The following is a 27,553-nucleotide window of genomic DNA, read 5'->3' on the forward strand; positions in this document are numbered from 1 at the left end:
CTGTGGTAAAAGTCCGAATTTGAAGCAAGTATTTCCACCAACAGTTACAAATTCATCGTCAGAGGACTTGCTGGCCGCACGCTCTTCCACCATGAGATGTGTTGCCATCCTTTCTTTCGGCATCCATTCGATGCTGAGCTGACTCGGCGCAAGCATGAACTGTGAACTGGGTTAATCAGAACCCTTCCCTGGAATTCTTCAAATTATGATCTGAAAAAGCAGGCTATTCCATCCTGGAGAAAATTACCATATGTTCTGCTAAATCTTCGTGCTAAAGAGCACGAAGCATACACACTCATGTGAACAGGAAGTCCTGGTCCAAGGTCCCCTGGGTCTTCCCAAGGTCCTTCTGTGACTTTGTTTAGTTACTTGAGGGATCCGAGTATCTTTGTAATGGAATTGGGAAAGGCATGTTTTCTCATTGTTTTCTGGATGAGTTAAAGTCTAATTTTAGAAATTTACCCCAAACTATCTAATGTAGTTACTACAGCGTAAGTAACTACAGGTCTTGGGAAAGCAGAAAAGTCAACACTTCTCTTGGGTAGCAGATGGATGGGAGATTCTGTTAGCCAGCTGTTGATAGCACGGAGGGAGAGAGCCAGGTTTTAGGGGGCATTGTGAGTTTGAGAGGACCTGGGTGATCCACCAGGGACCACTGGATAAGGTTAGACTAGGAGACATGGCTGATGGCAGCCACCTACTCCCTACACGGAGCACCATTGCCACGTTCTACTTAGGGAAATACATCTGGCAAACATTCCACAGTCTGGAGCAAGCGCCATCTCACCTCATGCCAGCTTCAGGCCCTGGCCTATCACCTCCTGGATGGCCTACAACACCTTGGTACCATTTGAAAATTTGGACACATTTCATGTCAACCTAAATATCTACGTGTGAACTCAGCTTAATCTGAAGTTTAAAATTGATAAAAAGGTTTCTATTCTGGATGTAAATCTCTGTCTTCTTTTAGGAAAAAGGGATCTAAGAGCAAACGGAGCTTCTGTACCAACTAGGAGCCTAGGAGTATCTCCACATGCCCTGCCTAGGCCTCACCGCACTGGGCCCCACATGCCCTGCCTAGGCCTCACCGCACTGGGCCCCACATGCCCTGCCTAGGCCTCACCGCACTGGGCCCCACAGAAATCAGCCTAAGGCAGGGGCAAGTGCAGGTTCTACAGCAGCGGGGTGACAGCATATGGGGGGACTGGCATCCCGGGGACACTTGAAAGCCTTTACTGCAAAGCTCTTCACAATTATGTTGCCGTTTGATTAACAGTTAAAGGTGAATTGTTCTAGGAACCTGGTCACTATATTTTTCTCTATGGAAAAAAAAAAAGTCAAACAATTGACTCAGAAACACATTTTTTGGGACAAAGTCTCCTTGTAAGTTGTGGTGATGTCTCTTGTAAATTGAGTTACAATTCACTTGTAAGGAATGGCAGTATTTCACTATTAGGAAACACAAATGCATGTGTGCACACATACACATAGACTATAGAACACTTTAAATCAATTTTTAGAACACTCACTTAAACAAAATAAGCTCTCTTAAGGGGTTTATTATGAAATCATGGGAAAACATACATTTCTATTTGCCTCTCTACATAGTCTATGCGTCTCCAAACGCACAGGTACGAAAATTACAGTTTGCCTAAGCAGCCTCCTTTGAGGTGACTGGAGCAGAGTCACACTGAAGACGCAGAATGAAGGCACCAGGGGGCAGTGACTGCCACTTTCCCCACAGCACACCGCAGCTGCGACGATGAAACCGTGAGGCATTTTTGAAGATTATTCAAAAGATCATGTTCAAAACGGAACTGGAAAATCATTTATTGTAACTGAGAGGGGAGAAAAGGGTAGTTGAGAAAAATTACAATGAAACATGAAACATTATTCTCTTGTAGTCAATCATAATAATACACTTGCATTAAAAAGTGGCTATGGAAGGAATTTCCCAGGAGATCAAATTTTCACATCACTGATTGTACACAACTGACTTCTTTCCGTCAAAATATTTTATTTCTGCTCTGTAAAAAACAAGGACAAAGCCTAAGGCACTGTAGTTGAAGGGGAGCACTCACCACTTTTGCTTTGTTTTCGAGACAGGGTTTCTCTGTGTAGCCCTGTGTCTCACTCTGTGTAGCCCTGGAACTCACTCTGTAGATGAGGCTGGCCTCGAACTCAGAAATCTGCCTGCTTCTGCCTCCCGAGTGCTGGGATTAAAGGCGTGCGCCACCACGCCCCGCCTGAGGACTCACTACTTCTAAATCTCAAGATATGGCAGATGGAACTGCTTACCAGCTGGTGAAGGAGCTGCTGGGTGAGAGCAAAGTTCGCACCTGTAAGTCAGAGCTTTGCCCCAGCCTCTGCCTCACCCACTAATGATTAGTAAATGGTCTTATGGGCACACAAAAACACTACTTTATCCCACCCTGAAAGTCACCCCAAATTGTTAATCATTTGTTCTTAAAAACGAATCTGTTCATTCAGGGAGCGGTTGTGGTTTAAAAGACAGAAGGGTGAACGGCCACTTGAAGGCCTTTTCTATGGGGCCTGAAAAATACCTTTGTCATTACCAAGGCAGTACAGTATGGCTGGAGCAACATGCTTCCTGGCTTTGCTCCTAAGGGCAGAGCGTGTTTAAAAGGCTTAGTGTGAGAACGGGACACTGCCACAGCAAAGACAACGACACAGGGACTCTGCCAACAATTTCATTGGGCACCTAGCACTCTCTCAAATCAGTTTAAAGCATACAGCACAACAGTGATAAATATATGCCTAAAAATAAATACAAGTATTCTACACATAAATAAAATTAGGTAGACTTGTGGTTAAACATAATTATAATAGAATTTTCATATCTTATCACAGTTTCACGTTATCAGGAATACTAATTACATCGCCTTGACACAGTTTGAAATGTATTGGCCACTGACGTAGCTGTTAGGATTTAACCATGAAATGCTCCCAGAGGCTCATGTGTCCAACGCTCGGACCGCAGATGGTGTGCTAGTTTTGAAAGGTGGTAGGCATTTTGAGAGTTGGAACTTAGAGGAAGTAAGTCACTGGTGACATGCTTTTGAAGTTGCTCCTGTCTCGGGTCCCTTCCTTGTTCTCTGCTTCCTCTCTACCACGAGTTGAAGAAACCTCTCATGCCACATGTCCCTGCCACCAACTGCACAGGGCCAAGCTACCAGGGACAGACCTCTCTGAAACAGCCGAAACAATCATGTCTCGCTTAGGCTGTTTTTGCCAAGCATTCTGCCACGGCCGTGGGATAACTAGGATATCCCTAGACAAGCTCAACTCAAAATGTACTGACTTTGGCTGAAGTTTTCTCTATTAGAATTTACTTTGGAATCCATTTTTAATTAGAGAATTAGAAAAGACCGTGTGAAGGACAAGGCTTTAAGGGCCATCTTTGTTTCCAAAGACACCACAACAAAGCAAGGTCAAGCTGAGCTAGCATTAAACACACTTGTGAATGTGGGGCACTGTTCCAATGATCTTAGGCTATGCTGACAGGCAGGGCTGCCTGGACTCCATACCTTATTTTAAATGACACACTCCACATCTGCAGAGGTGGCAGGATACATACAAACTTCCAAACCCCCGGCCAAGGCGGCTCTGATTGGTGGCCTGTCATCTCATGGAATGAGGCCCAGCCTCAGACAATTCATTGCGCTTGCTCTAAGAGTTTGCCCTCTGCCTATGTTCCCACAGCTGAGTCCTACACGGAACCTCACTCCTTCCTAAAGATGGCTTCATTAGCATTACGGCACATTTGATTACAATCCTTGCATTCTTTGGCAGTGAGCTTTTCCAGACAGTCATCTAGTTTACCAAGTGAGAGTTTGGAATCCCCCTTTTAAAAGATTGCCAGGATATCTAAAAGCAAACTGGGAAGACTTAAAGATTGCCAGGATATTTAAAAGCAAACTGGGAAGCCTTATTGCACAATCTCTGATGGCCAAGAAGGGGCGGGAGGGGGGCGGGGGGAGACAAATTCTAACCTACTTTGTCTAAGACACAATGAAGGTGTGGACACGGTTTGTGTTTATTGTTATGTAAATATTAAGAGTCAGATAAGAGAGTAGCCCATTACTGCTAACGTCTGGAGAGCTGATGTGTGCATGCTCCATGTTGGCCGGGTGCAAACACTTGCAGCGGGTGCAGCCACGTGGTGGAGGAGTGAAGGTCCAGGCTCAGGAGTCAGAGTAAGGTAGGGCCTTTGGTAGGTCTGCTGTTGGACAGAGCGGGCTGGTTGCCCACGAGCCTGGCTTGGGGCGCCTGGGTCCTGGGTGAGAGCAGCGCTGGGGCAGAGAGGTGGTGAACCGTTGTCTTCTGCTGGTGGAAGTTGTTGATGTAACTGGCGATCAGAAGGGTGATTTCAAGAATCTGAAAGAAAAAGAAAAGGAGAAAAACCACGGGGTCAGGCTCTGGAGAAGTTCTCTGCCCTGTCTGTGGGGGATCTCATTTGCATTTGGCCAGTCTAGCCTTTCTATCTAGGACAGAGGTTCTCAACCCGGGGGTCCTGACTCCTTTGAGGGGGTCCCATGCCAAATATCCTGCATATCAGATACTGCGTATCATCTCCTGCATAACAGTAGCAATATTACAGTTACGAAGTGGAAAGGAAATAATTTTGTAACCGGAAGTCACCATAACATGGGGAGCTGTGTTAAAGGATTGCAGCATTAGGAAGGCTGAGAAGCACTGCTCTAGATCAAACAAAGGTTTAAAGAGCCTGGCACCATGAAGGCACCATGACATTCTCCTGCTACTCCAGATGGCAGCAGGAGTGACTCCCAAAGTCCAGTCAAGCTTAGTGACAACAGTAGGAAATGTGACGCTTGTCTAAGAGAGATACATTGTCGTATGCATTCTGTTAAAATGAAGACAGTGAAGGTAGTGTGGCCTTTTGCACTCTGTGGTTAACTGCTCTCACGTTAAAGCACAGACCTCGCTAGCAGAGAGATCTACCATAAAAACGGACAAACAGGGCTTGAGAAATGGCTCAGCGGGTAGAGGTCCTTGCGCAGATCCTGATAATTAGGCTCGGATCCCTAGGACCCAGCTGGGGGTGGAAGGAGAAGCCACGCTGCTCCCCCAAGTCGTCCTTCCTTATGTGTGCTGTGGCGTGCGCGCACACACACACACACACACACACACACACACACACACACACACACATAACATAAATAAATGCCATACAAATATTTTTTAAAGTTGAAAGTTCTAGGAAAAGCAGTTTCTTCTCCCTTTTTACTAAAATGAGATTTTTTGCTTTTCTTTTTTTCTAACTAGGTTTGAATCCCAGGACTCCCCCACTGAGCTCCCCTCAGAGCTAAATGACATTTTAGGATGCAGCCTTTTAAACCGCTGCTTTAGAGACATTGAAACTACAGTGTGTTACATATAGCAAAGGCACAAGGACATCTTAGCTCTACAACTCTGCTATACAGTGATGAGTTGCTAAAACAAATAACTCCAAGTAGATAAGCCACAGGACCCACTCCACTCTTCATCTATGCCCTTTTGAGACAGGGACCTAAAGCCACCTCAGTGCCCTGAACCCCACCCCTCCCAATCTCACTCCTGAAGACGGTAGCAACCACTGCTCTTGGAACTTCCTGTCACCAGGTGTTGGCCCACTTGGAAAATTTCACTTCACTAATTTTGTTTTGTCTTGTTTTGAGACAGGTTCTTTCTGTGTCCCTGGCAGAAAGGGTTCTACTCACCTTGTGTTTTGCCATAGCAAAAAGTAACTTCTCTGTTGGCCGGTCTTTTGACTGTGTACTAACGACTACCATGAAATCCTCTTGATAGCCCCCAAAGGTCATCAGACCCTTGTACATATAGCTGACCACTAATTTCTTCAAAGAGAAGGAAAAAGGAACTGTTAGGTTCTGATCACACTAAAAAAGATGACGGACGCAGGCAGATACAGGCACATTACAGCAACTGTCAACATAATTTTTCTAAGATCAAGTCTATTTCGATTAATGTAAATAATAGTCTTGTTAAGTTAATTTAGGGATCGTCAACCTATACCATCAAGCATTCATTTGACCCCGAGAAACCAAATTAGAACACCTATCAACATCTATAGTCACAGCACCCAGTAGAAGATCATTGTTAATATGTTTTTATATATTCAACTTAAATCTCGCTATAAGGTTGATCCATATAAAACCGATCAATTTAAGGCCCAAACGATCAAACGCTACGTTGACAGACCCACGTTTCCCCTGCTAGGCAGACTTTGATACAAACAGAAACAGCGTCATTCACGCTGCCCAGCACTGTGCTTCAAAACTCTCCCAGACCATCATCCTGGGCAACAGACGAACATGGACCACCATCTTACACAGTTGCCCAGCTGCTCGAGAGCTAAACCATTCTGTTAGTGTCTTAAGTAATGTGGTGTGTGCGTGTGCGTGTGTGCACACATGTGCCTGTGTGCAACAACAATAGAAGAAAAAGAGGCCAGAGGCCATGAGTTTGAGTGAGAAATTGGTGGTGAGGGTCCATGGGAGGGGTCAGAAGGAGGAAAGGGGAATAGGATCTAATTATATTTTCATTTCAAAAATAAAATAAAAACAAGAATATTTGAGTGCTCTTTGACTGTTGCAGGGTAAAGAGCTCCCATACTATCTTTAACGCTGCAGTGACCGCCACGGCCCCCCGCCCCCTGCCACCAGCCTGGGGTGCAGGTCAGTGGGGGAGCAAAACCTGAGGCCCCAGTAAACAAGAGTCACCATATCCCATGAAACACAATAGAAAACGATGACCTCACATAAACAAACGCACACAGGAGGAACAGGTGATTTTCTTCTTCTTTTTTTTTTTTTTTTTCTATTTTGAAAAATTGAGACAGGATTTTACAATGTAGCCCCAACTAGCCTTGAACTTGCGACCCTCCTGTCTTAGTGTCTTCAGCTTGGGAACTACCAGCATGTGCCACACTGTCCAGCTTGAGGTCCTTTTAAATAATGTACTCTAAGTTCTAGTAGCTATGTAACCTTGATGTGAGTGGAATTGGTGACTTTACTGAGAACTAGAAAATATTAAGATACGGAAACTTAAGTGAAACTGAAAATTTAAACTTTGACAAGTGAAGTTTCTACTCTGTAATAACTTAAACATTCCTATTTTATACAGAAAAAAAAAAACCTGTAGGGGGCCAGTTATATGGCTCAAAGGATACAGGTGCTTGCTGCCAAGGCTGGCCACCTGAGTTCGATCCTTGGGACCCACACAGTAGAACTGACTCCAGTAAGTTGTCCTCTGGCCTCCCCCTGAATTTACTACACACACACACCCCAGAATGATGATTGTAACTTAATCTTAGCATCTTAATATTTTTCTATATTCAGCACGGCCTGTCTCATACTGTTTTGAAACTCTGGACTGTAACATAGTTTTATTTGTAAAGTCACTTTATTAGAGAGTATTAGGGAAAATATTTTCTAAGCTCAGGAAAATCAGAAGATAGCCGTTCAGAATAGCATTACTTTACTGTACCCTGAGCAGTGGAAATCAAAGATTCAATTACAGAAGCCAGGTTTGATCTTACCATGGAGGTGTATTCTAGGATGCTCAACCCATTTTCATGGACAGCCAGCCACACGGAATTATCGCCAAGTGATGATGGTGCTATTGGCTACGGAGAAGTGAAAATATTCTGTATTATACATGCAAAATTATAGCTGTATTTTTTAGTCTAAATGCATGCAAGATCTGCCAGTTTTAAACTCAGCAAAAATACTGAACATCTATGTGGGAGGCAAGGGCAGTGGGGCGGGGCACACTGAAGGCCACAGAAATTCATTCCTTTCAGGCCAGCTGGCTTGCGGGCTCCCATCTTTATTTAGTAATGTGTGCATTCAGACAAATGTCTTGTATCACGGGGACTCAGCTTTCTCATCTTTCACACAAGAACACTAATTTTTACATCTTCTTTTTGTTTCACAAACTACACAGCTGTCAACAGTTTTGACGGTCTTTGTGATGACCGCATTCGTAAAGAAACACAGCAGCAGATTTCTAAGGTGCTGGCGCTAGGAGCGTGAAGGAATGTGGTGACACATGCACACTTTTCCTGATAGTCAATGTCTAACAGAAACAGAATAAAGAGGAAAGAAGAAAATTGCGTGTAAACTGGAATTTCTATACAACTTTTATGACCAAAACAATAACATTTTATTAATTAAAAAAGTCTCCCATGAGAAAAACCTAGTCAAAATCCAAACATGTTTTTGACCATTTTTACAGTGATTGTTTTATTTGATTAACAACTGAAATTGTAACAAAAACTTAGCTACTTCTATTAGAGAAGAGTGTGGGGGGGTGCTGGATTTTATGTTGTATATAATAAATCTTAAGTATGAAGATTCAGTAAATCTCAACTATAGGGTTACCAATGCCTCTACTGAGGGTGGTTTCAAACAGTCTCGGGCATCAGAAAGAGGTGCAGATGTAGCTTGGTGGGGTGCACTCCTCTAGACTATACAAGGCCCTGGCTCAATCTCCGGCACCATAGAACAAAAGGCCAGTGGTGTATAGTATTGGAGGACTGTGTTTTCTTCTTGATTAAGCCCCACTGACAGATGGATAAACAAAGCGTGGTGCGTGGTGTGGGCGTGTGAGGGAATATTATCCAGTCCTTGAAAAGAAAGAAAAATTTGATCCATGCTGCATCACAGATATATCCTGAAGGCATCACCTAACTACAAAATAACATGTGGTCTGAGGTTCCTGGAGTAGACAAATTCATAGAAACGGAAGGGTGCCCTCCAGGGTGGCGAGCAGGAGTGCATGGAAAGTCAAATATTTAATGGGCATAGAGTGTTAGGTTGGAAGACAAAAAGCTTCCAGAGGCAGGTGGTGGTGCACACCTTTGATCCCAGCACTGGGGAGGCAGAGGCAGGTGGATCTCTGAGTGAGAGCCCAGCCTGGTCTACAGGGTGAGTTTCAGGCCAGCCTGGTTTACAGAGGTAGGACAGCTGTGATGCAGTGAGATGGACTTAATGCTGGAGTGCCATCCTTTTAAAACTGCTGTATTGGTAGATTATGTGTCATGTGTATTTTCCCCACAATTATGAGAAATGGGGGAGGGGCACCATGAAGCCAACAAGGGAAACGCCTCCTTGTTCTAAAGACAGACAAACGCTGGTCCTATAACATCAAACACAGCGTCATAGCTAATGATGGCCCAGGAAAGAGCATAGTGTGAGCGTTTGTGTGTGCATGTGTGTGTGAGTGTGTGTGTGTATGTATGTGTGAGTGTGTGCATGTGGTGTATGTATGTGTGAGTGTGTGTATGTGTGTGCATGCATGAGTATGTGTGCATGTGTGTATGAGTGTGTGTGCATGTGTGTGTATGTGTGTGTTTGAGTGTGTGTGCACATGTGTGTATGTGTGTGTGAGTGTGTGTGAGTGTATGTATGTGTACATGTGTGCGTGTATATGTGTGTTTGTGAGTGTGAGTGTGTGTGCATCTGTGTGTATGTGTGTATGTGTGAGTGTGTTTGCATGTGAGTGTATGTGTGTGAGTGTGTATGCATGTGGGTGTGTGCATGTGTATGTGTGTATGAGTATGTGTGCATGAGTGTGTGTTTGAGTGTGTGTGTGCATGTGCAAGTTAGCAGCACTTTCCATGCTGAAGTTGGGGGTAAAATTCATTGTGAAACAGTCCACATTTCAAGTCTATATATTAATTACCCATCTGTTTTTAGACATGGTCTCATTATAATACCTTGGCAGTCTCTTATTACTAGTCTCAATTACTCCTGCATCAGGCTCTTGAGTAGCTGGGACTAAGGAGTGTGTACCACTATGCTAGGCTTATTCTTTATGTTGAAAAGTAAGAATAAGAAGCCCCTTGAAGTTGGGCAGTGGTGGCACACACCTTTAATCCCAGCACTCGGGAGGCAGAGGCAGGCGGATTTCTGAGTTCGAGGCCAGCCTGGTCTTCAGAGTGAGTTCCAGGACAGCCAGGACTGCACAGAAAAACCCTGTCTTGAAAAATGAAAAAAAAAAAAAAAAAAAAAAAAGAAGCCCCTTGAGTTCCTTGCAGATATACTGTATAGATGTCATGATCCTAACAGGTATTGTTTTTCTGATGCATGGCTTCTAGTTCCAGTAGCAAAAGTAATTTCTACCCTTAACGACCAGTGACAAGATTCCTGGGACCTGACTTTTCTAGCCTACACTGTTCATTAAAAGATGAGAAAACCTAGATCCGTTAATTTGATCAATCTGTCCAGCATAGCCTGGCTCTTTAGCAAGCATTTATTAAGTGATAATGCCTTCTAAACCCTGGTGGTGGTCACCAGGGGAGGATGCTGGGCTCACTCTCCGAGTGCGCATGCACTAATGAGGAAGACAGAATACAAGACAAGATGGATGCATCTTTAGAGCAAAAGAGTTCCAAGTGGCGTCATTTAAGGGGAAGAAAAAGAAGTACAAGGCACAGTTTGGGGCTGGTGGTATGGCTCCAGGGGACCTGGCTTCAATGCCCAGCACCAGATTGAAAACCAAAATGCTCCCAAAAGAAAAAGGCATATGCCTTCCCTCGGGGCACTGGCCGGCCAACTCCCCGGCAGGGCTGTCTCCTGCCCAGTGTTTCTACAGCACTCCTCTGGTCTCTTCAAAGGGTGCTTCCCACACAGGGCCTTCTTTACAGGCCTGTTGCGACATTGGGCTATGCTGAGAATTGCCCTGAAGAGTCTGGTACAGCACTCTACAAACCTTGTGCTTTATGGGGCCCTGGGGCTTATCTCAATGGTTGCCAAACGGGACTCAGGAAACACTCATTAAGAAATTAGGTCAACGAGCGAGCGACACGGTTAGTGACTGGGGACGAGTGAGGGGACTGGAAGGGGGTTCGGCGAGCTCTCCTGATGGACTGGCCTATGATTCCCAAAGTGGTTCAGTGTGGGGGTGGGTTGGGGCGGGAGGATGAGGTGAGGAGGAGAAGAGGAAGGGGCCTTCTCCATTACGCAGCATTCCTCTATGCTTAAATTGCTGAGAATCCCCTCATTTTTTAAAATGAAACTGAATATGGTGTATCAGGGTAAATGTGTCCAGATGTGCCCATGGGGTGTTTATTATGAGTCGAGTCTTCTTCCCATTCTTTCTTACTTTTGCAAAGAACAACTTGGCGCCAAAGAATGGCCACTTCCTGGCTACTGTCAAGTAAATGCGAATGCAGTCAGCCGCACTGTGTCCCCGGAGGGCCATCCATTTGGTTGAGAGTCGCTGGTAGAGCTGCCTAAAAAGAAAAAAATCAGACAAAAACAAGACACAAAAGCAAAACCGTGAGTAGAGCCTCCCAAAGCGCTGCTCAGCCTCATCCGCAGCCCCCTTTGACCCCCCACCTTTCTGAAAAGCTTTCCCCCAATTCTCTGGAGACGCTGAAGTGCCCAACACAACCTAGCATGGAAATCTTTATCACCTACATGGCTAACAGCAGACCTCAGCATGAGTCAGGGGGCCAGGTCATTTTTCCAGAGAATATTTCCATTTCTCAAACTCCAACACTAGTCATGGTGCCCAAATGGTACAGTTTGGAGGAATGTTGATTGCAGTTATCCTCAGACTGAACCCAGGGCCAGCTACCTCCATTGTATAGCTAAAACCTTCTTTCTGGCCAGAATTAATCCAGCATTGAGAACAGACAAAACGACAGTCTAAGTTTGGTCATTTTTACTTAGAAAGTTGTTTCAAACCTGTCACTTCAGCATGGTGGAGAGAAAAGCTGAAGGATCAGGAGTTTAAGGTCATTTTCAGCTCATACCAAGTTTGAGGCTAGCCTGGGCTACATGAGACTTCCTCAAAAAAAAAAAACCCACGTAAATTTATTTATGTCCCCATAAAATATGTAAAACCTCTTGCAATACATTGGAATTAAATGTTCTAAGAAAGGATCCATACAGGAAATTTTACTAAATTCCTAGCGCAACTCCACCCCTGTACAAAGCCCAGGCACCCCCTTACCTTAGCTGCTCCTCAGAGCACCCTTCTCGGTACCTTTTCGGGTAAAATCTCTCTATGACTTGTTTGAGGGTTTGATTTGCCTTGCACTGGTTAGTCACAGGCCCCGCTGGAGTTGAGAAAGGTCTTTCAAAATCTCCAATATCCACCTGGAAGTTCCCAGGAAGAAAACACAGAGCAAGAACAGCTTTCAGAAAGAAAATCACTTTTGGTCTTTTGAGACATCCTTTGTGTATGTAAACCACAAACCTATGTGTCATGACTGTACTAAAATACAACTCTATGTGTCATGATTGTGTGACGATAAAATTTATAATCATGTATATGAGCTGTTGTTTTAAATATAAATTTGACTTGAAATCTAACTTAGGAGGGATTCTGTGACAAGCAGTTCAGCCCCATTTCCATTCGAAACTCCTGTCCTAGGCTTCTTTTCATGTTGCTGTGCGGGGACACCCTGGTGATGCCTTCTTAAGAGAGAAAGGCTTTATTTTGGCTCTCAGTTCCATTTTATAGTACAGATAGTAGGGAAGCCACAGTGGTCACATGACGTCCGTAATCAGGGACAGGGGGCAATGGATGAATAATTATTTCTTTTTGACTGTGGGTGGAGTGTGGCCAATCATGTGACCTGTGAGCCCCGTGAAGCCTTCTCTCCTAAAGACACTTTTATCAGCGTATCCTATGGCAGCAATAGAAAAGAAACTAAAAACCTCCTAGCAGTATTTGCTAAGAGAAAACAAACCTATTAGTGAGTCTAACACAGGAGGCAGGAGCTGAGGCAGAGGCCTTGCTGGGGTGCTGCTTACTGGCTTACTCCCCATGGCTTGCTCAGCATGGCTTCCTATAGAACCCAGGACCACAGCTCACGGATGGCACCACCCAAAATAGTCTTCCCCCATTGATCACTGATTTTGACAATGGCTTACAGCTGGGTCTTCTGGAGACATTTTCTCAACTGAGCTTCCCTCTTCTCTGATGACGCTACTTTGTGTCAAGTTGACCTAAAACTAGCCAGCACAGAGATCGACTCCAAGAACTCCTCCACTAAGCTACAGCATTGTGCTGGGAAGAAGGATCCGTGGGTAAAGGCACTTCTAGCCTTTACTGTCTATCACCTGGCCCCACGTGGAGGGAGGAGAGAGCCAAGCCCCGCAGACTGTCTCCCAACTCATTCACTCACTCAGTGTGTTATTTTTTTTAAAGCTGTGCAACATCATAAGACCGCCACAGAATCAAATCTGCAACAGAATAAATAATTCTGCATTGCTTAGCTTGTTTTAATTTATTTTATTTTTTAATTTTATGTATATGAGTACACTGTGGCTCTCTTCAGGCAGACCAGATCCCATCACAGATGGTTCTGAGCCACCATGTGGTCCGTGGGAATTGAACTCAGGACCTGTGGAAGAGCAGCCAAAGCTGCTAATCACTGAGCCATTTCTCCAGCCCCCCTTTATTATGTTTTAATCTTCAAAAAAAAATTCAGAGATGACTACAGGTAGCATTCTTTTTGCTGGCCAGGCTCTGCCCTTATGTGTACTCAATAAACCCATGTCCTTCCAAAAACAACAGCCCTCTGAGGAAAGATGGAAGTATTCCATTTTTCCTTATATACATTGTAATTTCTAGTGTTATTCATAGACTCCATGAGTTCTTGGTGTACGGTCTCAACTTTCTGACCCATTTCAAAAATGTCAACAATACATATCCTTAAGAGGTGGATTTAGGGCTGAGAGACAGCTTAGAATTTAAGAGCATGACCCCTAAATCGGCCAGCAGCGACTGTCTAGAAAGTAAGGGCCGGTTCCTTCCCTCCTTTTTTCCCATTTGTATCAAAAGAACACGGAGTACAGCAAGCAAGCTTTCAAGTACAGATGATTTAAAAGTATTCTAAAAGAAAAGCCAGTTACTAAGTGTCCATTCTTCCAAGAGCAGTGGGGAAAACTGCTCATGGGAAAGATTGTTAAGTAGGAGGGCCAGGCACAGTGGTGGCCCTTGGGGAGGCCCCAGTCACTGATGCAAAGCAGAACTACAAGTCATTATGCGCCACCATCGTCAGGACACACATGTGTGATACACTGCAGAAACTCCCCAGAGGGCCAGTGGAGCTGCCAGGAAGGCTTCAGCAAGGTTCCCTAGTATACATACAACTACCAGGGAAGCTAAGGGCAAGGTGAAATTAGCACGTGACAGAGCAGAGGCAGAGCCATTCCAGACAATGGAGACCAACCAGTAAGATCAGTAAAGTCTAAAGGAAGCAGACGCCAGACCCGAGCTCCAGGTAGGGACAGTTACAGATGCTGGGGCTGGGGAGGCAGCTGCCAGGGCAGATCATGAATGACCTTAGGTGGGAAGGACATCTTTCCTTGCTCTGTCTCTTTGTCAGGTACTAATGCTGTGTAAACAACTCGCCATGGACAAGTGTCACTGTGCCAACTTCCAGTCTCAGGCCTGGGGACAAGGACAGGTTTTCCTTCACGTCTCTTTTGGGGTATGGCTTTTTGCCATTCGATCGCTATCCTGGTTGGAAGCTTGAATAAATTCTTCGAAGAGAACACGGTCATGTTTATAGTGTATACCACTGTAGAGTGGACGGTCCTTGTAGAAGTCTCAGCTGTGAGCCAGCATCACAGGCAGACAGACATGCAGATAAATGAGCCTGGCAGTGACCCCAGCCCTCATCCTTGTGTCACAGCTGTCCCTCAGGCTAAGCTACAGAAGCCACAGAAAACAGACACTAAAATCCTTTTGCAGATCTGCCCGAATTACTTTTGGAGCTTTTGGTTACTGCTGCTGTATCCTTTTCTGCTTTGTTTGTTTTTGCTATAAAGTCTCGGTATGTATCCCAGGTTGTCCTGGAACTTGCTATGTAGTCCAGGATTGTCCTGAACTTGTGATCTTTTCTGCCTTTGCCTCTTAAGAGCTAGAATTATCAGCTGCAGGCATTCATCACCACACTCAACTTCAAGTCACTTGTTAGGCATCAGTGGATAACTGGGGAAGTCCCTCAAGCAGCTGTGTGAGGGAGAACTCAGTGGGGGGCCACGTTGGGGGGGGTGAGCAGAGGAAGAAGTGTGAGCTCAAAGTGAAAAGATGAAGTAAGGGAAAGAGAATAGGGAAAGGTGGTGGGGACCGCTGGGATGGAAGCTTCCCTGGAGGTCTGGTGTGTGTGTGTGTGTGTGTTGGGGGACATGATGAAGGTGTGGAACGTAGCAAAGCGGAGGTGACAGGCAGTTTGTAGCCAGACAGGTATAAACTGGAGTGCAGAGACATGGGAATCATCACCCGTGTTGTGGATGAGCTAAAAAATGGGTGAGGTATTGGATGGTGTGCCGGTGAGAATCCATTGACTACAGACGTGGGGCGTGGGCATCTGTCAAGGAGGCACTTCATAGGGAAGCTTATATGCTCCCCTCCACAGACGCGGGTGTGTATTTTACAACCTCTTCTTGAGGATGAAGACTTTAATGGTCTAGGCACGTTGCTGGCTGGCAGGGACTACTTCCTGGCTTCCTGCATAGGCAGGCAAGACCATGGGTTTCTGTTATAATCCGGGGCTTACATGGAGAGGCCAGTGTACGTTCTGAGCTGTTTTCCCAAAGCCAGGAAGGCAGGTCCTTCTCAGCCCACCATCCTGACTCCAGAACGTGCTGGGACTCAAACAGACCCCAGGGTCATGAGGAGGACACCCACAGGTGGCAGAGTGGGGACAAGTGCAGCGTCTTGACAGCTCTGCAGAGGTATAATGGAGTCCTTATGCCTGCGGTCTCCAGTGGCTTCTTAATCATAGCAAAGTGAACCCTAAGGCTTGCTGACGGTGTCCTGCTTTCCTGCAGTTAGCAGAGGAAACCGGCACTGCTCCCTCCCCTCGAGCTAATTTAGACAACTCGGAAGTTACCTGAGCTAAAAGCGCTGCCATTTCTAACGCCAGATCCTTATTCAGAGGGAAAAGGCCATTGATGATTTGGTCATTTGTCTGGTACAGCAGCAGCAGCTTCTCTCTGTCGGTTTCTCCACGAGCTTGCATTGAGAAATATAGTCTGGGGAAAAAGAAAGAAAAGAGAAGATTTCTCATGATATTTTAATTTTAATTAAAAAATTCTACATTTATTTTGTGTGTGAGCATGAGTGTGTATTATGTGAGTGTACGTGTGTGTGAGTATATATGTGTGAGAGTGCATAGGTGTGTGAGTGTATGTATGCGTGTGTGTGCATGTGTATATGTATGTGAGTGTATGTGTGTGAATGTGAGTATGAGTGTGTGCATGTGTGTGTGTGTGTATGTACCATCTATCTCATTGTCCCCTTTTCTCCATGACAGAGACAGAACGAGGGACAGCGCAGGTAAGTGCTCAGCCACTGAGCTATCCTACCACATGGAAGACAGTGACAATACATCACAGACTGTTTTAATGTCCCACTACATGATACAAACGGATCGCTACCATCTGGAACACATTAGGCAGACTGCTTTGAAGTGGAAGAACATTTCTATTTACATTAAAATTTAAAAATGTCCTGAGGATTAAGTCATTGTGATGTTTTGAGTAAGACTGACCCCCCCACAGGCCCATGTATCTAAATGCTTAGTCACAGGGGAGTGGCTATTTGAAAGGCTTAGAAGGATTCACAGGTTGGCCTTATTGGAGGAAGTGTGTCACTGGGGGTGAGCTTTGAAATTTCAAAAGTGTATGCCAGGCCTAGGTGCATGGGTTCTCTCTCTCTCTCTCTCTCTCTCTCTCTCTCTCTCTCCTCCCCCCCCCCCCCCTTGCTGCTTCTGGATAAAAATGTTGCTTTCAGCTACTTCTCCAGCACAGCACCTGTAGCCATACTCTCTGCCATAATGACTTTGGACTAAGCCTCCGAAACTGTAAACCAGACCCTAATTGAATGCTTTCTCTTATTGACCAAGAGTTGCCTTGGTCGTGGTGTCTCTCAGCAATGGAACAGTGACTAAACCAGTCCTGGAGGAAGGGCTTAAGACTCCAGATGATGGGCTGGAGAGATGGCTCAGTGGTTAAGAGCACTGACTGCTCTTCCAGAGGTCCTGAGTTCAACTCCCAGCAACCACATGATGGCTCACAACCATCTGTAATAGGATCTGATGCCCTCTTCTGATGTGTCTAGAAACAGCTACAGTGTACTCATATAAAGATAATAAATAAAAACTTTAAAAGGGGGGGGGAAGGGCACAAGGCACTTATAGGGCTGATATAGAAAAAAAAAGAGGAAAAAAAAAGACTCCAAATGACATTAAATTTACCCCTGTAAGGAAAGCAGGATGCAACAAACTCTTCATTCCAATGAGCTGAATAAACCCAGTTTTCAACACACAATCTTTTTTCAACATCTTAGATATGCTAAACAGGACATGAGGATTTTAATTTAAAAATCAACTCCAATTAACATCAAATGTCAGGGGAGGCTTTTCACCAGATGTCTAAAAGATAATATTTGTACATTCAAGTCTGCCTTGATTTCTTTTTTTTTTTTGTCACATGCATATGAGCTTATTTAGAAAGATTAAAAACCAGCACACTCTTATTCCTCGTGGAAACAGGACATGGGCTTTTGTTTGTTCTGAGATGGGGGTGGGGGCATCTCTGCATTGCTGAATCTGGTCTTGGGTAGCTTCAAGTGGTATTCCCATCTCACCCTCCCAAGTAGCTAGGACAAGTATGTTCCACTATGCCTGGCTCAGGACTTGGCTTTTGCTTGCCTGGCTGTGATGCTCACTGTGGTGTGGGATTCTGGTTTCAGAATAAGCCACAAGTGTTACGGATGCTCAAAGTACAGAGACAACAGGGCAGGTAAGCACCCACCTGAGATGCCCAACTGCTGCTGTGACAACACAGTGGTGGAAAAGAGAGACTTGGTAGAGTAGTCGTTAGGTGTGTGTGTGTCTGTGTTTACAATCTGGAGAAACAAGGCAGGTGTTCTCTGCAAAGCTTGTTCTACCCAGTTCTGATCATTTCCCGCCCATGCCCGGCTGACAATCAGAGCTGTTTCTAGAAGTCAACTACTGCCCCATCTCCATCCACAAACATATAGGGTTGTTAAGCAGACAGAAGGGTGTAGTTGGGCAACAGACATAGGCAATGAATGCAAAATGTCACCAGGAAAGTGGTGTGACACTAAGAGAAGAGACAGAAAATCAAAGCTTTTACACCGGGCTCATTTCCTTGGTCGAAGTAGGAAACCCCATGGTTCATTCCCGTGACCCAGAAGGAAAGTGTGATCACTGGGAATTCTTCTCTTTTATTTTATTTTTTTCATGTGTAAATCACATAAAATCTTTTATTAAAAATTATTTTTTTAATTTTTAATATTTTTATTATGTATTTTCCTCAATTACATTTCCAATGCTATCCCAAAAGTCCCCCATACCCTCCCCCCCACTTCCCTACCCACCCATTCCCAATTTTTTGGCCCTGGCGTTCCCCTGTACTGGGGCATATAAAGTTTGTGTGTCCAATGGGCCTCTTTTTCCAGTGATGGTCGACTAGGCCATCTTTTGATACAGATACAAGTGTGTTATGTCTACAGGGAGAAAGGGACCAGTGTGCTTTCTACAGTTCCCAGCACGGCCACCAGGTTCAGCCTGGGAAAGAAAAGCAAAATGTTTTAGCAAAGCAGGGAAACCAATCCCAGAGGGGCACAGTTTGGGAGCACAGCGCGTAGGAAGGGCAGGCTCAGACTCCTATGAGACACAGTGTAGGCCCCAACAGTCAAGCAAAGTTCTGGAGAACAAGCAAAGCATTGCAAAAATGAGCAAGAGGGGGCTGCATTTCAAAGCAAGAAGGTCAACCAGGCATGGCGGTGCACACCTGTAATCCCTGCATTCAGCCGACCTGTGGGGGTGAGTCAGGGCCAGCCTGGGTTACACACTGGGATCCCTCTATTCTGGAGTCTTTAACATGTGAAACAGGATAAGCTAGATGGTCTCTCAAGACCTTTCACCTTAGGAGCCAATGGATGCGTGTACTCTTCCGGTTAGCTCGCTGTGGAACGGGGAATGTCAGTCCATCTTCCAGAAAACAGCAACTACAAACTGTTACCAAAAATGAGCTCTGACTTCAAGCAGGAGGGAGAAGAGTGTCCCCCGCAGGAAGCACCCTTGCCAGTTTGCTTCGTTAAAGCTACACCTTGACTTTTGCACGCATGTAGCAAGAAAGCAAATCGACCAAGAACCTTTTCATGCAAGTTAGAGTCCACAAACGTGTTTCCAAGTGACTGTGTCTGAGAGCATGTTCAAAGGCAATTAAGTTAGACCTTTGATCCCTGAGTCCAAATAATTAAAATTTCATAACTCGCTAAATATAAACTTAAGATTCCACAACGACGAAGAAAATTCAGTATTTTAGTCATTACAAAGCAAGTTGGCAGAGGAAGAATCAGATTCCTGGCGGCACGACAGGTCACAGCTAGTTCCCCTCCGGATTGTGTCACTGGAAATGAGGGCTCATTGTCTAAGCTATTTATAAACATACCAAAGCGAGGCCATGTTTAGAAGCAGTGCTCTTTCTCAGAGCCACGGCTCTCTGGGCTTTGCAGACTGTGTAAACACCAATCCTCATGCTTGGAGTTGTCTGTTGTTTAAACAATGTGGTTTCATCACGCTACCACCTTGGTCTTGGTCTTTTCTCGTGGCAAGCGAGGCCTTAAAGGCATTATTACTCTTATCTGTAAGTACTTCAAATGCCTTTGTCCATTTCACCTAAATTTCATTTTGGTTCCAGCTGTGGCCCTTGTAACCAGAATCAGAATGCGCAAATCCAGCCAAAGATATTAATTATCAGGAACTGTCTTAGATATGGTGGTCTTCCCATTTTGTTCCAACAAAGTCAAACTGAATTTAGACATAACCACAAAGAGATCAACAGATGGAGATGGCAAAATGTGACCCTTCAGATGGGTCCTTCTCAGACGTCAGGGTATACGAACCATCCAGGATGCTGCTAAAATGTAGACTCCAGAGGCTGTAGCAGGCATCTAGCCTGCTGCTTTTGCCAGTTACTAAACAGCCACATATGAAGGCTGCCATCCATAGAAATACCAGTTGAACTATTGTGATGTGATTTTAATAGAACGGAAAGTCTCAGTTCACCTCAGTAAATTCTCAGGGGTACACTTCCTATTCCTAGGAATAAGTCATTTATCCACCTGTGCTGTGTGGGTGGTCCTGGGCGGATGGTGTCTGAGGATCCACTCAGGGTGCAATCATATTATACATCTTATAGTAGAGTCAAGAGCTACTTGCAAAATGGACAAGGGACAGCCTGAAAACCCGTCTTACTCAGAGCAGGTATTGCTGGATCTCAACAAACACTTGTTCACATTCCATTGTCTAAAGGATGCTGCAGATCTCTAGGAATGGATGGTCTAAGACTGTGGACACCAATTGAAGGTGGCCAATCTTCTTGTTAAACACTTGAAGAGGAAACCTGGTCTGAGCATGGCCATGGGGCATTTGTCTTGATTGCTAATTACTGTGAATGGTGTCAACCCTGGGCAGCTGAGCCTGAGGCCCATAAGAACCTTGGCTGAATTCGAGCCTGGGAGGGGCCAGTGGTCAACATCAAGCTGTTTGCATTGAGTTCTGCCCCGCTTCCCTCAATGATGGGCTATAACCTATAGGGTGAAAATAAATCTCTTCTTCCTCAATTTGCTTTCAATTGTGATATTTATCAGAGCAACAGACAGCAAACTAGAACACTGTCATGTCATGGTCACCTCGCCATCTGTAAGATGGGCAACCATCCCAGCTCACAAGTTCCTGAATGAAGAGACTCCAATGGGTGGCAACTAGCACTGGTTATATAAAAGGAGTCTGTTCAAGAGAAGGTCGCCAGCGCTTGGAGGCTGAGTGTGCAAGGTGCAGCCTACCATATGAAGTTACCACCTAATCCAACCATGTTCTTACTGATGAATATTCAAGGCCTCCCATTATTTTTCACTATTCTAAAATTATGGAAAGAAGATCCTGGGTCACACAGGAATATTCTGTCCATTTATGTGGGTATTTCTGTAGGATCAATTATCAGACAAAGAAATATTGAACTAGATGAAAGGTCGTAACGTTCTTTCTATATTATATAATGCCTCGACTGCTTGCATTCCAATGTCAAGTCTCTGAAGATCTTCCAAAAGCAATTCTGAAAGAATTCAACATTGTGCCAGTAATTCTGCCAGGTTCTTGGCCTGATATTTTATAGATTAATTTATGAGCTATGAGATTAAAAAAAATAGAAAAACATCTTTTTCAGAGGTGCATGTCATGTAAGGTGGGCAGTTCCATGCCATCTTCTGCCAAAATGGGTTAAGGAAAAGTATTTGAAACAGAAAGAAAATGGGGTTTCTGACCACATGCCAAAGTGTGTTATACTTCATCTGCTGAGAAGGCTCATGCTTTCTTGACACAGACTATGAGCCTCCCTCCACGGGTGCTAACCACCCTTTCAGATACACTTTTTAAAGTTTCCACTGTCAGCCAGCCCCTTTCTGAACTTAGCATCAATGCCATCTATAAATAAATAAATAAATAAATAAATAAATAAATAAATAAATAAACCCTGCAGACAGCTCCTGCCTAGGTGTGACTCTGTGTGTCCCATGCTTCTGTGGAACTGCACTAGCTTAATGTAGAGTGACACATTTTCTACAGAGGACCTATGCTGAGCCACCTGTCATCCTTGTTAACTAGGAAATTCCAAAAGGTCACAGACTGCCCCTATGTCTGTTCCTAACATCACTACACCATTTTACCTTGAGTGTTTATCTAGCTAAGTGACCAGCTTATAGTTAAAGGTGAAGGTGGTTGGATGGGAGAGGGTGAGAGAAAGAGAGAACCCAGAGAAGAGAGAGAGAGAGAGACTGGACTAGGAAAGAATAAGAATTAGAAACAAAATCTCATGTGGCAGTTTCACCCAGAACAGAGTTATTACTTAGAAAGTAAGCACACATGCTAATCTTGTGCCTTCAAGGCCAGTGAGGAGGAGACCAGCCCAAGGGCCCATGGTCTGGACACTCGCACGCTCAGCTCTGTGATCAGATCCCCCATTACACACCTGTTTTTGTAAGTCAGACGGACAGTCCGGCTGCCCTCACACTTGCCAGGCTGCTGTTCTTTGGACGCCTGCTCCCATTTAGAAATAATGTCACAGATCTAGAAAGGAAATAGAAAGCTGAGATCCACAAGAATTTTAAAACCAACACTTTAAAAAGACTAGCCACCCCTGGGACTGAGAACTTTCAGTTCATACACACCAACCACACTAGCTCCAGCGTTGTCAGTTTTAGCTTCGCAGAGCTCTGAGTTTAGGAGTTAATTATACATTGTTTCTTTGGTCGGCTTGTCAAGTTGGACACACATTAACTTTGGACTGTGGCCTTGCATTTTTACCCAGAAAGGAATCTTAAGGCAGGACTGCATGGAGCTGGAAACAAAGAGATTCCAGGGATTTTTTTCATGATTTCATCTCTGAAGAAGCAATTTTTTTCCACCTTGTGAATTTATCAAGATTGGAACAACAAGGTACCCCAAAGAAGTCTGAGACAAGAGTGCTCGCCACTCAGGGCTAGCTGCTTGATGCAGTGAAGAGCTTTTCCCTCTGCTTCCTCGCTTGCAACACAAATGGACAATGTCTCTGAGGTCCCTCAGTTGAGTAATTCTGTATTTCTAATTGTTGCCATCAGTCCATGAAATCTTGTGGGGTTTGTTGTTGTTTTATTCTATGAGCTAGAAAAGATGTTTAAAAGTATCTCTTTTTTCCAATTGGTTCTTTTCCTAGCCGACTGCAGTTCAGATCTCCCTATAGGCCCAAAGCTGAAATTCCCTTCTTAAAACACTTGCCACGTTTAATTTGTGGTAAGATTATCAGAATATAAATCTGTTCTTTTCTAAGCAAACTGAAGATCCCTGAGAGCAGGAACCTCGGTGTCGTGCCTGCCACCCCCACCCTCATCATCCCCCAACCCCAAGATCCCACTTAACCCTCAGGATACTGAAATAGAGATGAATGAAGGGGAAAGGCCTCCACATTTTCATTTTTTTTTTGTTGTTGTTTTTGGTTCATTTTGTATTTGTTTGTATCCATACACATGCACGGAGGTCAAAGGAGAGTCAGTTCTCTCCTCCCACCATGTGGGTCCCAGGGATCCACCTCAGGGTGTGTCAGGCTTGGCTGCAAACCCTTTTACCCACTGAGCCATCTTGCTGGTCCACTATTCTAAGTTCCCTAATATTTAGACTACCATAACAACTATAGCTCTTTTTCTTCTATTAATACAGAGTTTGTGTGCACAGGTGGCATCTTAAGAATTCTATGTCCCACCCAGCCCCCCTGCCCCAGAAAAGAATTCTACAGCTTTGCCAGAGTTTGGCAATTTTTTAAAAAAATGTGCTGATCGGGTTTCTTACATTTCTGGAAAATTCCTGCACTACATTTGCACAGACTAGAGAGTCTTTTGCTGTCCTTTGAAGAACCAAGTCTCACCTTGATATTTCCCTGAAGACAGTGCTCCAGGTCTCTGCCAGAAGGATCATCTGTGAAGAGTGCGAATCCAGACTGCGCTGGCTTCCTCATTCCTGTGTCCTGGTTCAAAGTGTTCAAAAATTCTTCCACTGTGGTGGATGCATCGAACCCCACTACCTAGCCAAAGGGAGTAAAACTCTTAATGAAAACCATACGTGCTGAGCAGGCCTTGGGGAAGCAGGGCACACGCAAAGCCTGACTAATGGTAGTGTGTTCTGTAGGCACTTTTAACTTTTTGTCCAGTGCTCTGCTGGAAAAAAACAAAGAAGACTTGCTACCCAGCAGTTCAGAAACTTCAGCTTCAGCCAACAGACAGAGACATTCAAAACTGAATTTGACAGCTCCAAATAGGCTGACCCATTGAAAATAAACCAAGAAATACAGTATAATATCAATAGTGTATGAAGGAAAATACATTCATTTAAATCAATGAGCACCTCTGTGTATCTAATGTTTATTCTTTAAAAAATAAAATAAAATTTGCCGGGTGATGGTGACACATGCCTTTAATCCCAGCACTAGGGAGGCAGAGGCAGGTGGATTTCTGAGTTCGAGGCCAGCCTGGTCTACAGAGTGAGTTCCAGGACAGCCAGGGCTACACAGAGAAACCCTGTCTTGAAAAACAAAAACAAAAACAAAACAAACAAAAAACAATTTTTTATTGGTGTGTATGTGTGTGTGTTTGTGTGTGTGTATCTGGCATGTGGCATGCCAAGTTGGGTGGTTGTAAGAGGACAACTTGTAACTGTGTGGTCTAGGGATTGAACTCATGATGAAAGGCTTATGGGTAGGAAGAGTAATTGCTAACTTTGTAACATGCAATGTTAACAAATGAATATCTGGAGCAGAGAACTGGGAAAGCCTGGGAATGTCTTACCAGGTAATTCCTGAGATTTGGAGACTCTAAGAGGAGAAACTTGCCTGTTTGTGCCTTGGGACCAGTTCACTATGTTGCCTGCCCACAGGTGGGGAAAACTTCACGGAAGCATTCTTAATTCTCATAATTTGTACAAAAATTATAACATTGTTTCTCATGTCACTCTCTGTTTCCATTTGTACAATAATGCTTAAAATTGTTTCTCCTGTCACACCACTCTCTGTTTCTGAGACCTGGTCTCTGGCCGCCCTCACCTGGTAGAGCCCATTCATGAAGTGCACGGGTATGCTGAAGGGCCTAGAATGGTGGTAGGGGTTTCGAAGAAGAGTGGAGAGAATCTCCATCCTGGACGGTCTGGCCTCTCGGTCTCCGTTTTGCTGTGTCCTTTCTACACATCGCTGGCAGTAAATGGCATATTTCCCAAACTCTGTCCTGTAATGCAAAACTTAACATAAAAACCTAAGAATGAATTAAATTAAGACACTCTAACGTATACATCTTTCATAGTGTTAATGCTTACTGGACTCCAGTTTCTTTAATTTTGCAACAGACTCAGACATCCTCATGAAGTTTGTTGTTTTTTTTTCCCCTCAATCTTTCTGCATGGCTATAATCACAAGCTGAATTTTAAATCACCAGTAATTATATGGTCAATATATAATCATGGTACTAACAAATTGAAAGAAGATAATGCATAAAAAATAATATGTTAGGCAGGCAGATTTCTGAGTTCAAGGCCAGCCTGGTCTACAGAGTGAGTTCCAGGACAGCCAGGGCTATACAGAAAAACCCTGTCTCGAATCCCCCAAGCCCCCCCCCCCAAAGAATAATATGTTATAACAAAACTACAGGGCAGAGTTTTCCACACTGACCCCAGGCCTCAGGCACAGTACGCAAGCACCCTACCTCTAAGTGCCACCCCCTGGTGTCCCAGCAATCTCTTTTGAAGAACATGTAGATCGTTCAACTGTTAAACAAGGTAAGAAAATGCCTTCATGCAAAAACTCATATCCTATAAACAGCACACAGAGCAAAAACATTCAAGGACATAAATGGATAAGTGGGATCAAGAGTTTTTTTTCTGCCCTTATTTGTATACAGCATAAAATTAAACACAAATTTTATGTTGTTCCTAGAAAATGGCATTTCTAAATACACTTATACTCAAGTGCTTTCAAGAGACAGACTCAATGGTGCCACCATTTGTCAGGAGCCAATCCCTCTCGATAGTCACGGGACTTTGACCACCTCTTCTCTACAATGCACGATGGATTAAGGGGTGTTTTGCTTTTGTTCCAAGATGCTTGTGTTCCCTTGTATGTGTTGTGTGTGCTGCTCACCATGACTGTGCTCACGCTAACCTCTCGGGCTGGGGTATGCTTCATTTGTTAGGGTGCTCACACAGCATTCAGCAAGGCCCTGGGTTCAATCGCCAGCACCACAAAAGCCACCTCCCAGAAACCTCTCTCAGATGACAAGATGAACCTGGAAAAGCCTTGGCCAACTGCCTTAGCCCTGGGTCTAAAAAGATCATTCTAACAATGGATTTTGCATAGCTTTTCCAAGAGAATAAAACAACAACGCCACCACCAACAAGACAAAAACAGAAGCAATTTGAATATTCAAAACCAAAGAAGACCATGAGGGAAGACTGCCACAAAAAGAATCTAGTCAGCATAAAACTGTGTAAAGGGGGAACTCAGAAAGCAAACAGCTGCTTTTACCCAGGAATGCGAGACATTCTCACTTGCAATGTACACGGTCTTTTCACTTGATGTTCTTTGTCAGATCTTCAAGCTCTCCAAGCAATTTTGCATAAGATATTTAACATAATAAAGGAAATGTTTTCCAGCCTCTACGTAAAATGAGAGCAAAAGGCTTCCTGTCCCAATATTTGCTTCACACATTCTTTCGAGACTACACCTGGCAGGTTATTAAATACTTAGGATTTATCGTAGACCCTGGAGGCCACATAAATAGTTCAGCTGGCTAGCGGTCTGCACACCTGGAATCTGCATTCCTTTGTAGATGGAGCTGGAGGAGCCACAGGAAAGGGTGGTGGGGAAGGAAGAGTCCAACGCAGAGTGCCAAGAGCTGCCAACCCTGGGTAAGGAGAAGGATTGTTTATCAGTTACACAGACACATCAGAGCCGCGTGCCTGGCAGAGGGTGGGAGGGGAGGAGCTGTGACCAGCTCTCCTAACCCTCACAGCTCACCTCAGTCACATACAGGTGATCTCTTCAGAGCATTCACATAAAGGCATGAAAATTCAACAGTGCGTCAGATGCATGAAGCACTGTGTCTACAGCCACAGCACCAGAGCTTATGCAGCTCTCTTTGATGTCACACACAAAGCCTGGGGACTTCGCTCTCTGTTGCTCCTTTATGGTTTTTACTTATCCATTTAAACAGAACTTGGAGGAAAGTGGATTGCAAAGTGGCAAAAACATAAAAATAAAAACCATATCCTCCAACCCCAATCCACTCATATGCATACACATGTAAGGGCAAAGTATAAAATATTGACAGATTGACGTGGATAATAGGGTCATATGTGATTTGTCTTTCCTTTGCTCTCTTTTCTGTGTTCTTTTCTATGTATTGGTCCTTGTGAAACAAGTATAACACCAGTATTTTTAAGAATTTTACATAAAAGGGGAGAAGATGAGAAGTCTAATCTAGTAGGAAGAGCTTATATAAACCCACAAAAAATTATACTAAAAGATAATATCATGAATTAATTGCTTTATAGCATGGAGGCAATGGCTGGGGGTGCCAGGAGAGCTTTCCTGGGATGGATTGTAAAGTAGAAGATGGAAAAGGAGGAGAGGGATCCAAGAGGGACCATGCCAGTGACAGCGGAGAGCACGGCGAGGCACTGTGTGCCTGCCGACCAGGGTGGGCTGGGGCTCATCCACTGCTGACCAAGGACAGGTCATTTGTTCGCTGCCCAGGGAGCAGGGAGAGAGGAGCTCCTAGCGTCAGATTCTGTCCTTCAGCTTCCAAAGCCACTGCAGGCGGTTGTGAGCTGCCTGCTGTGGGTGCTGGGAAGTGAACTCTGGTCCTCTGGAAGAGCATACACTCTGAACCATCTCTCTAGCCTCGTTTCTGAATCATGTTTAAGGACCCAGGAGAAGCG

The 27,553-nt window shown here is 44.5% G+C and overlaps 1 protein-coding gene across 5 annotated transcripts in view; it reads right to left on the reverse strand.

The window, feature by feature from the left end:
- Positions 1–1,675: 1,675 nt before the first annotated feature.
- Positions 1,676–27,553, reverse strand: part of Plekhh2 (pleckstrin homology, MyTH4 and FERM domain containing H2) — a 108,959-nt gene continuing 83,081 nt past the window's right edge. For 4 of the 5 annotated variants that reach the window (XM_029471537.2, XM_029471538.2, XM_029471536.2 and 1 more), the window contains exons 21-30: positions 26,420–26,517; positions 24,669–24,846; positions 23,499–23,654; positions 22,071–22,168; positions 15,902–16,043; positions 12,004–12,149; positions 11,149–11,278; positions 7,580–7,666; positions 5,742–5,876; positions 1,676–4,398 (exon numbers count right to left, since the gene is read on the reverse strand). In XM_029471537.2, coding sequence (XP_029327397.1) covers positions 4,213–4,398; positions 5,742–5,876; positions 7,580–7,666; positions 11,149–11,278; positions 12,004–12,149; positions 15,902–16,043; positions 22,071–22,168; positions 23,499–23,654; positions 24,669–24,846; positions 26,420–26,517 — 1,356 coding nt within the window. In that variant the 3' untranslated portion in view covers positions 1,676–4,212. The remainder of the gene's footprint in view (positions 4,399–5,741; positions 5,877–7,579; positions 7,667–11,148; positions 11,279–12,003; positions 12,150–15,901; positions 16,044–22,070; positions 22,169–23,498; positions 23,655–24,668; positions 24,847–26,419; positions 26,518–27,553) is intronic. The other variant, XM_021149116.3, reaches the window with a different exon arrangement.

Source organism: Mus caroli, unplaced genomic scaffold (assembly GCF_978045245.1).
Source record: "Mus caroli unplaced genomic scaffold, Mus_caroli_1 scaffold_18, whole genome shotgun sequence".
NCBI lineage: Eukaryota > Metazoa > Chordata > Mammalia > Rodentia > Muridae > Mus > Mus caroli.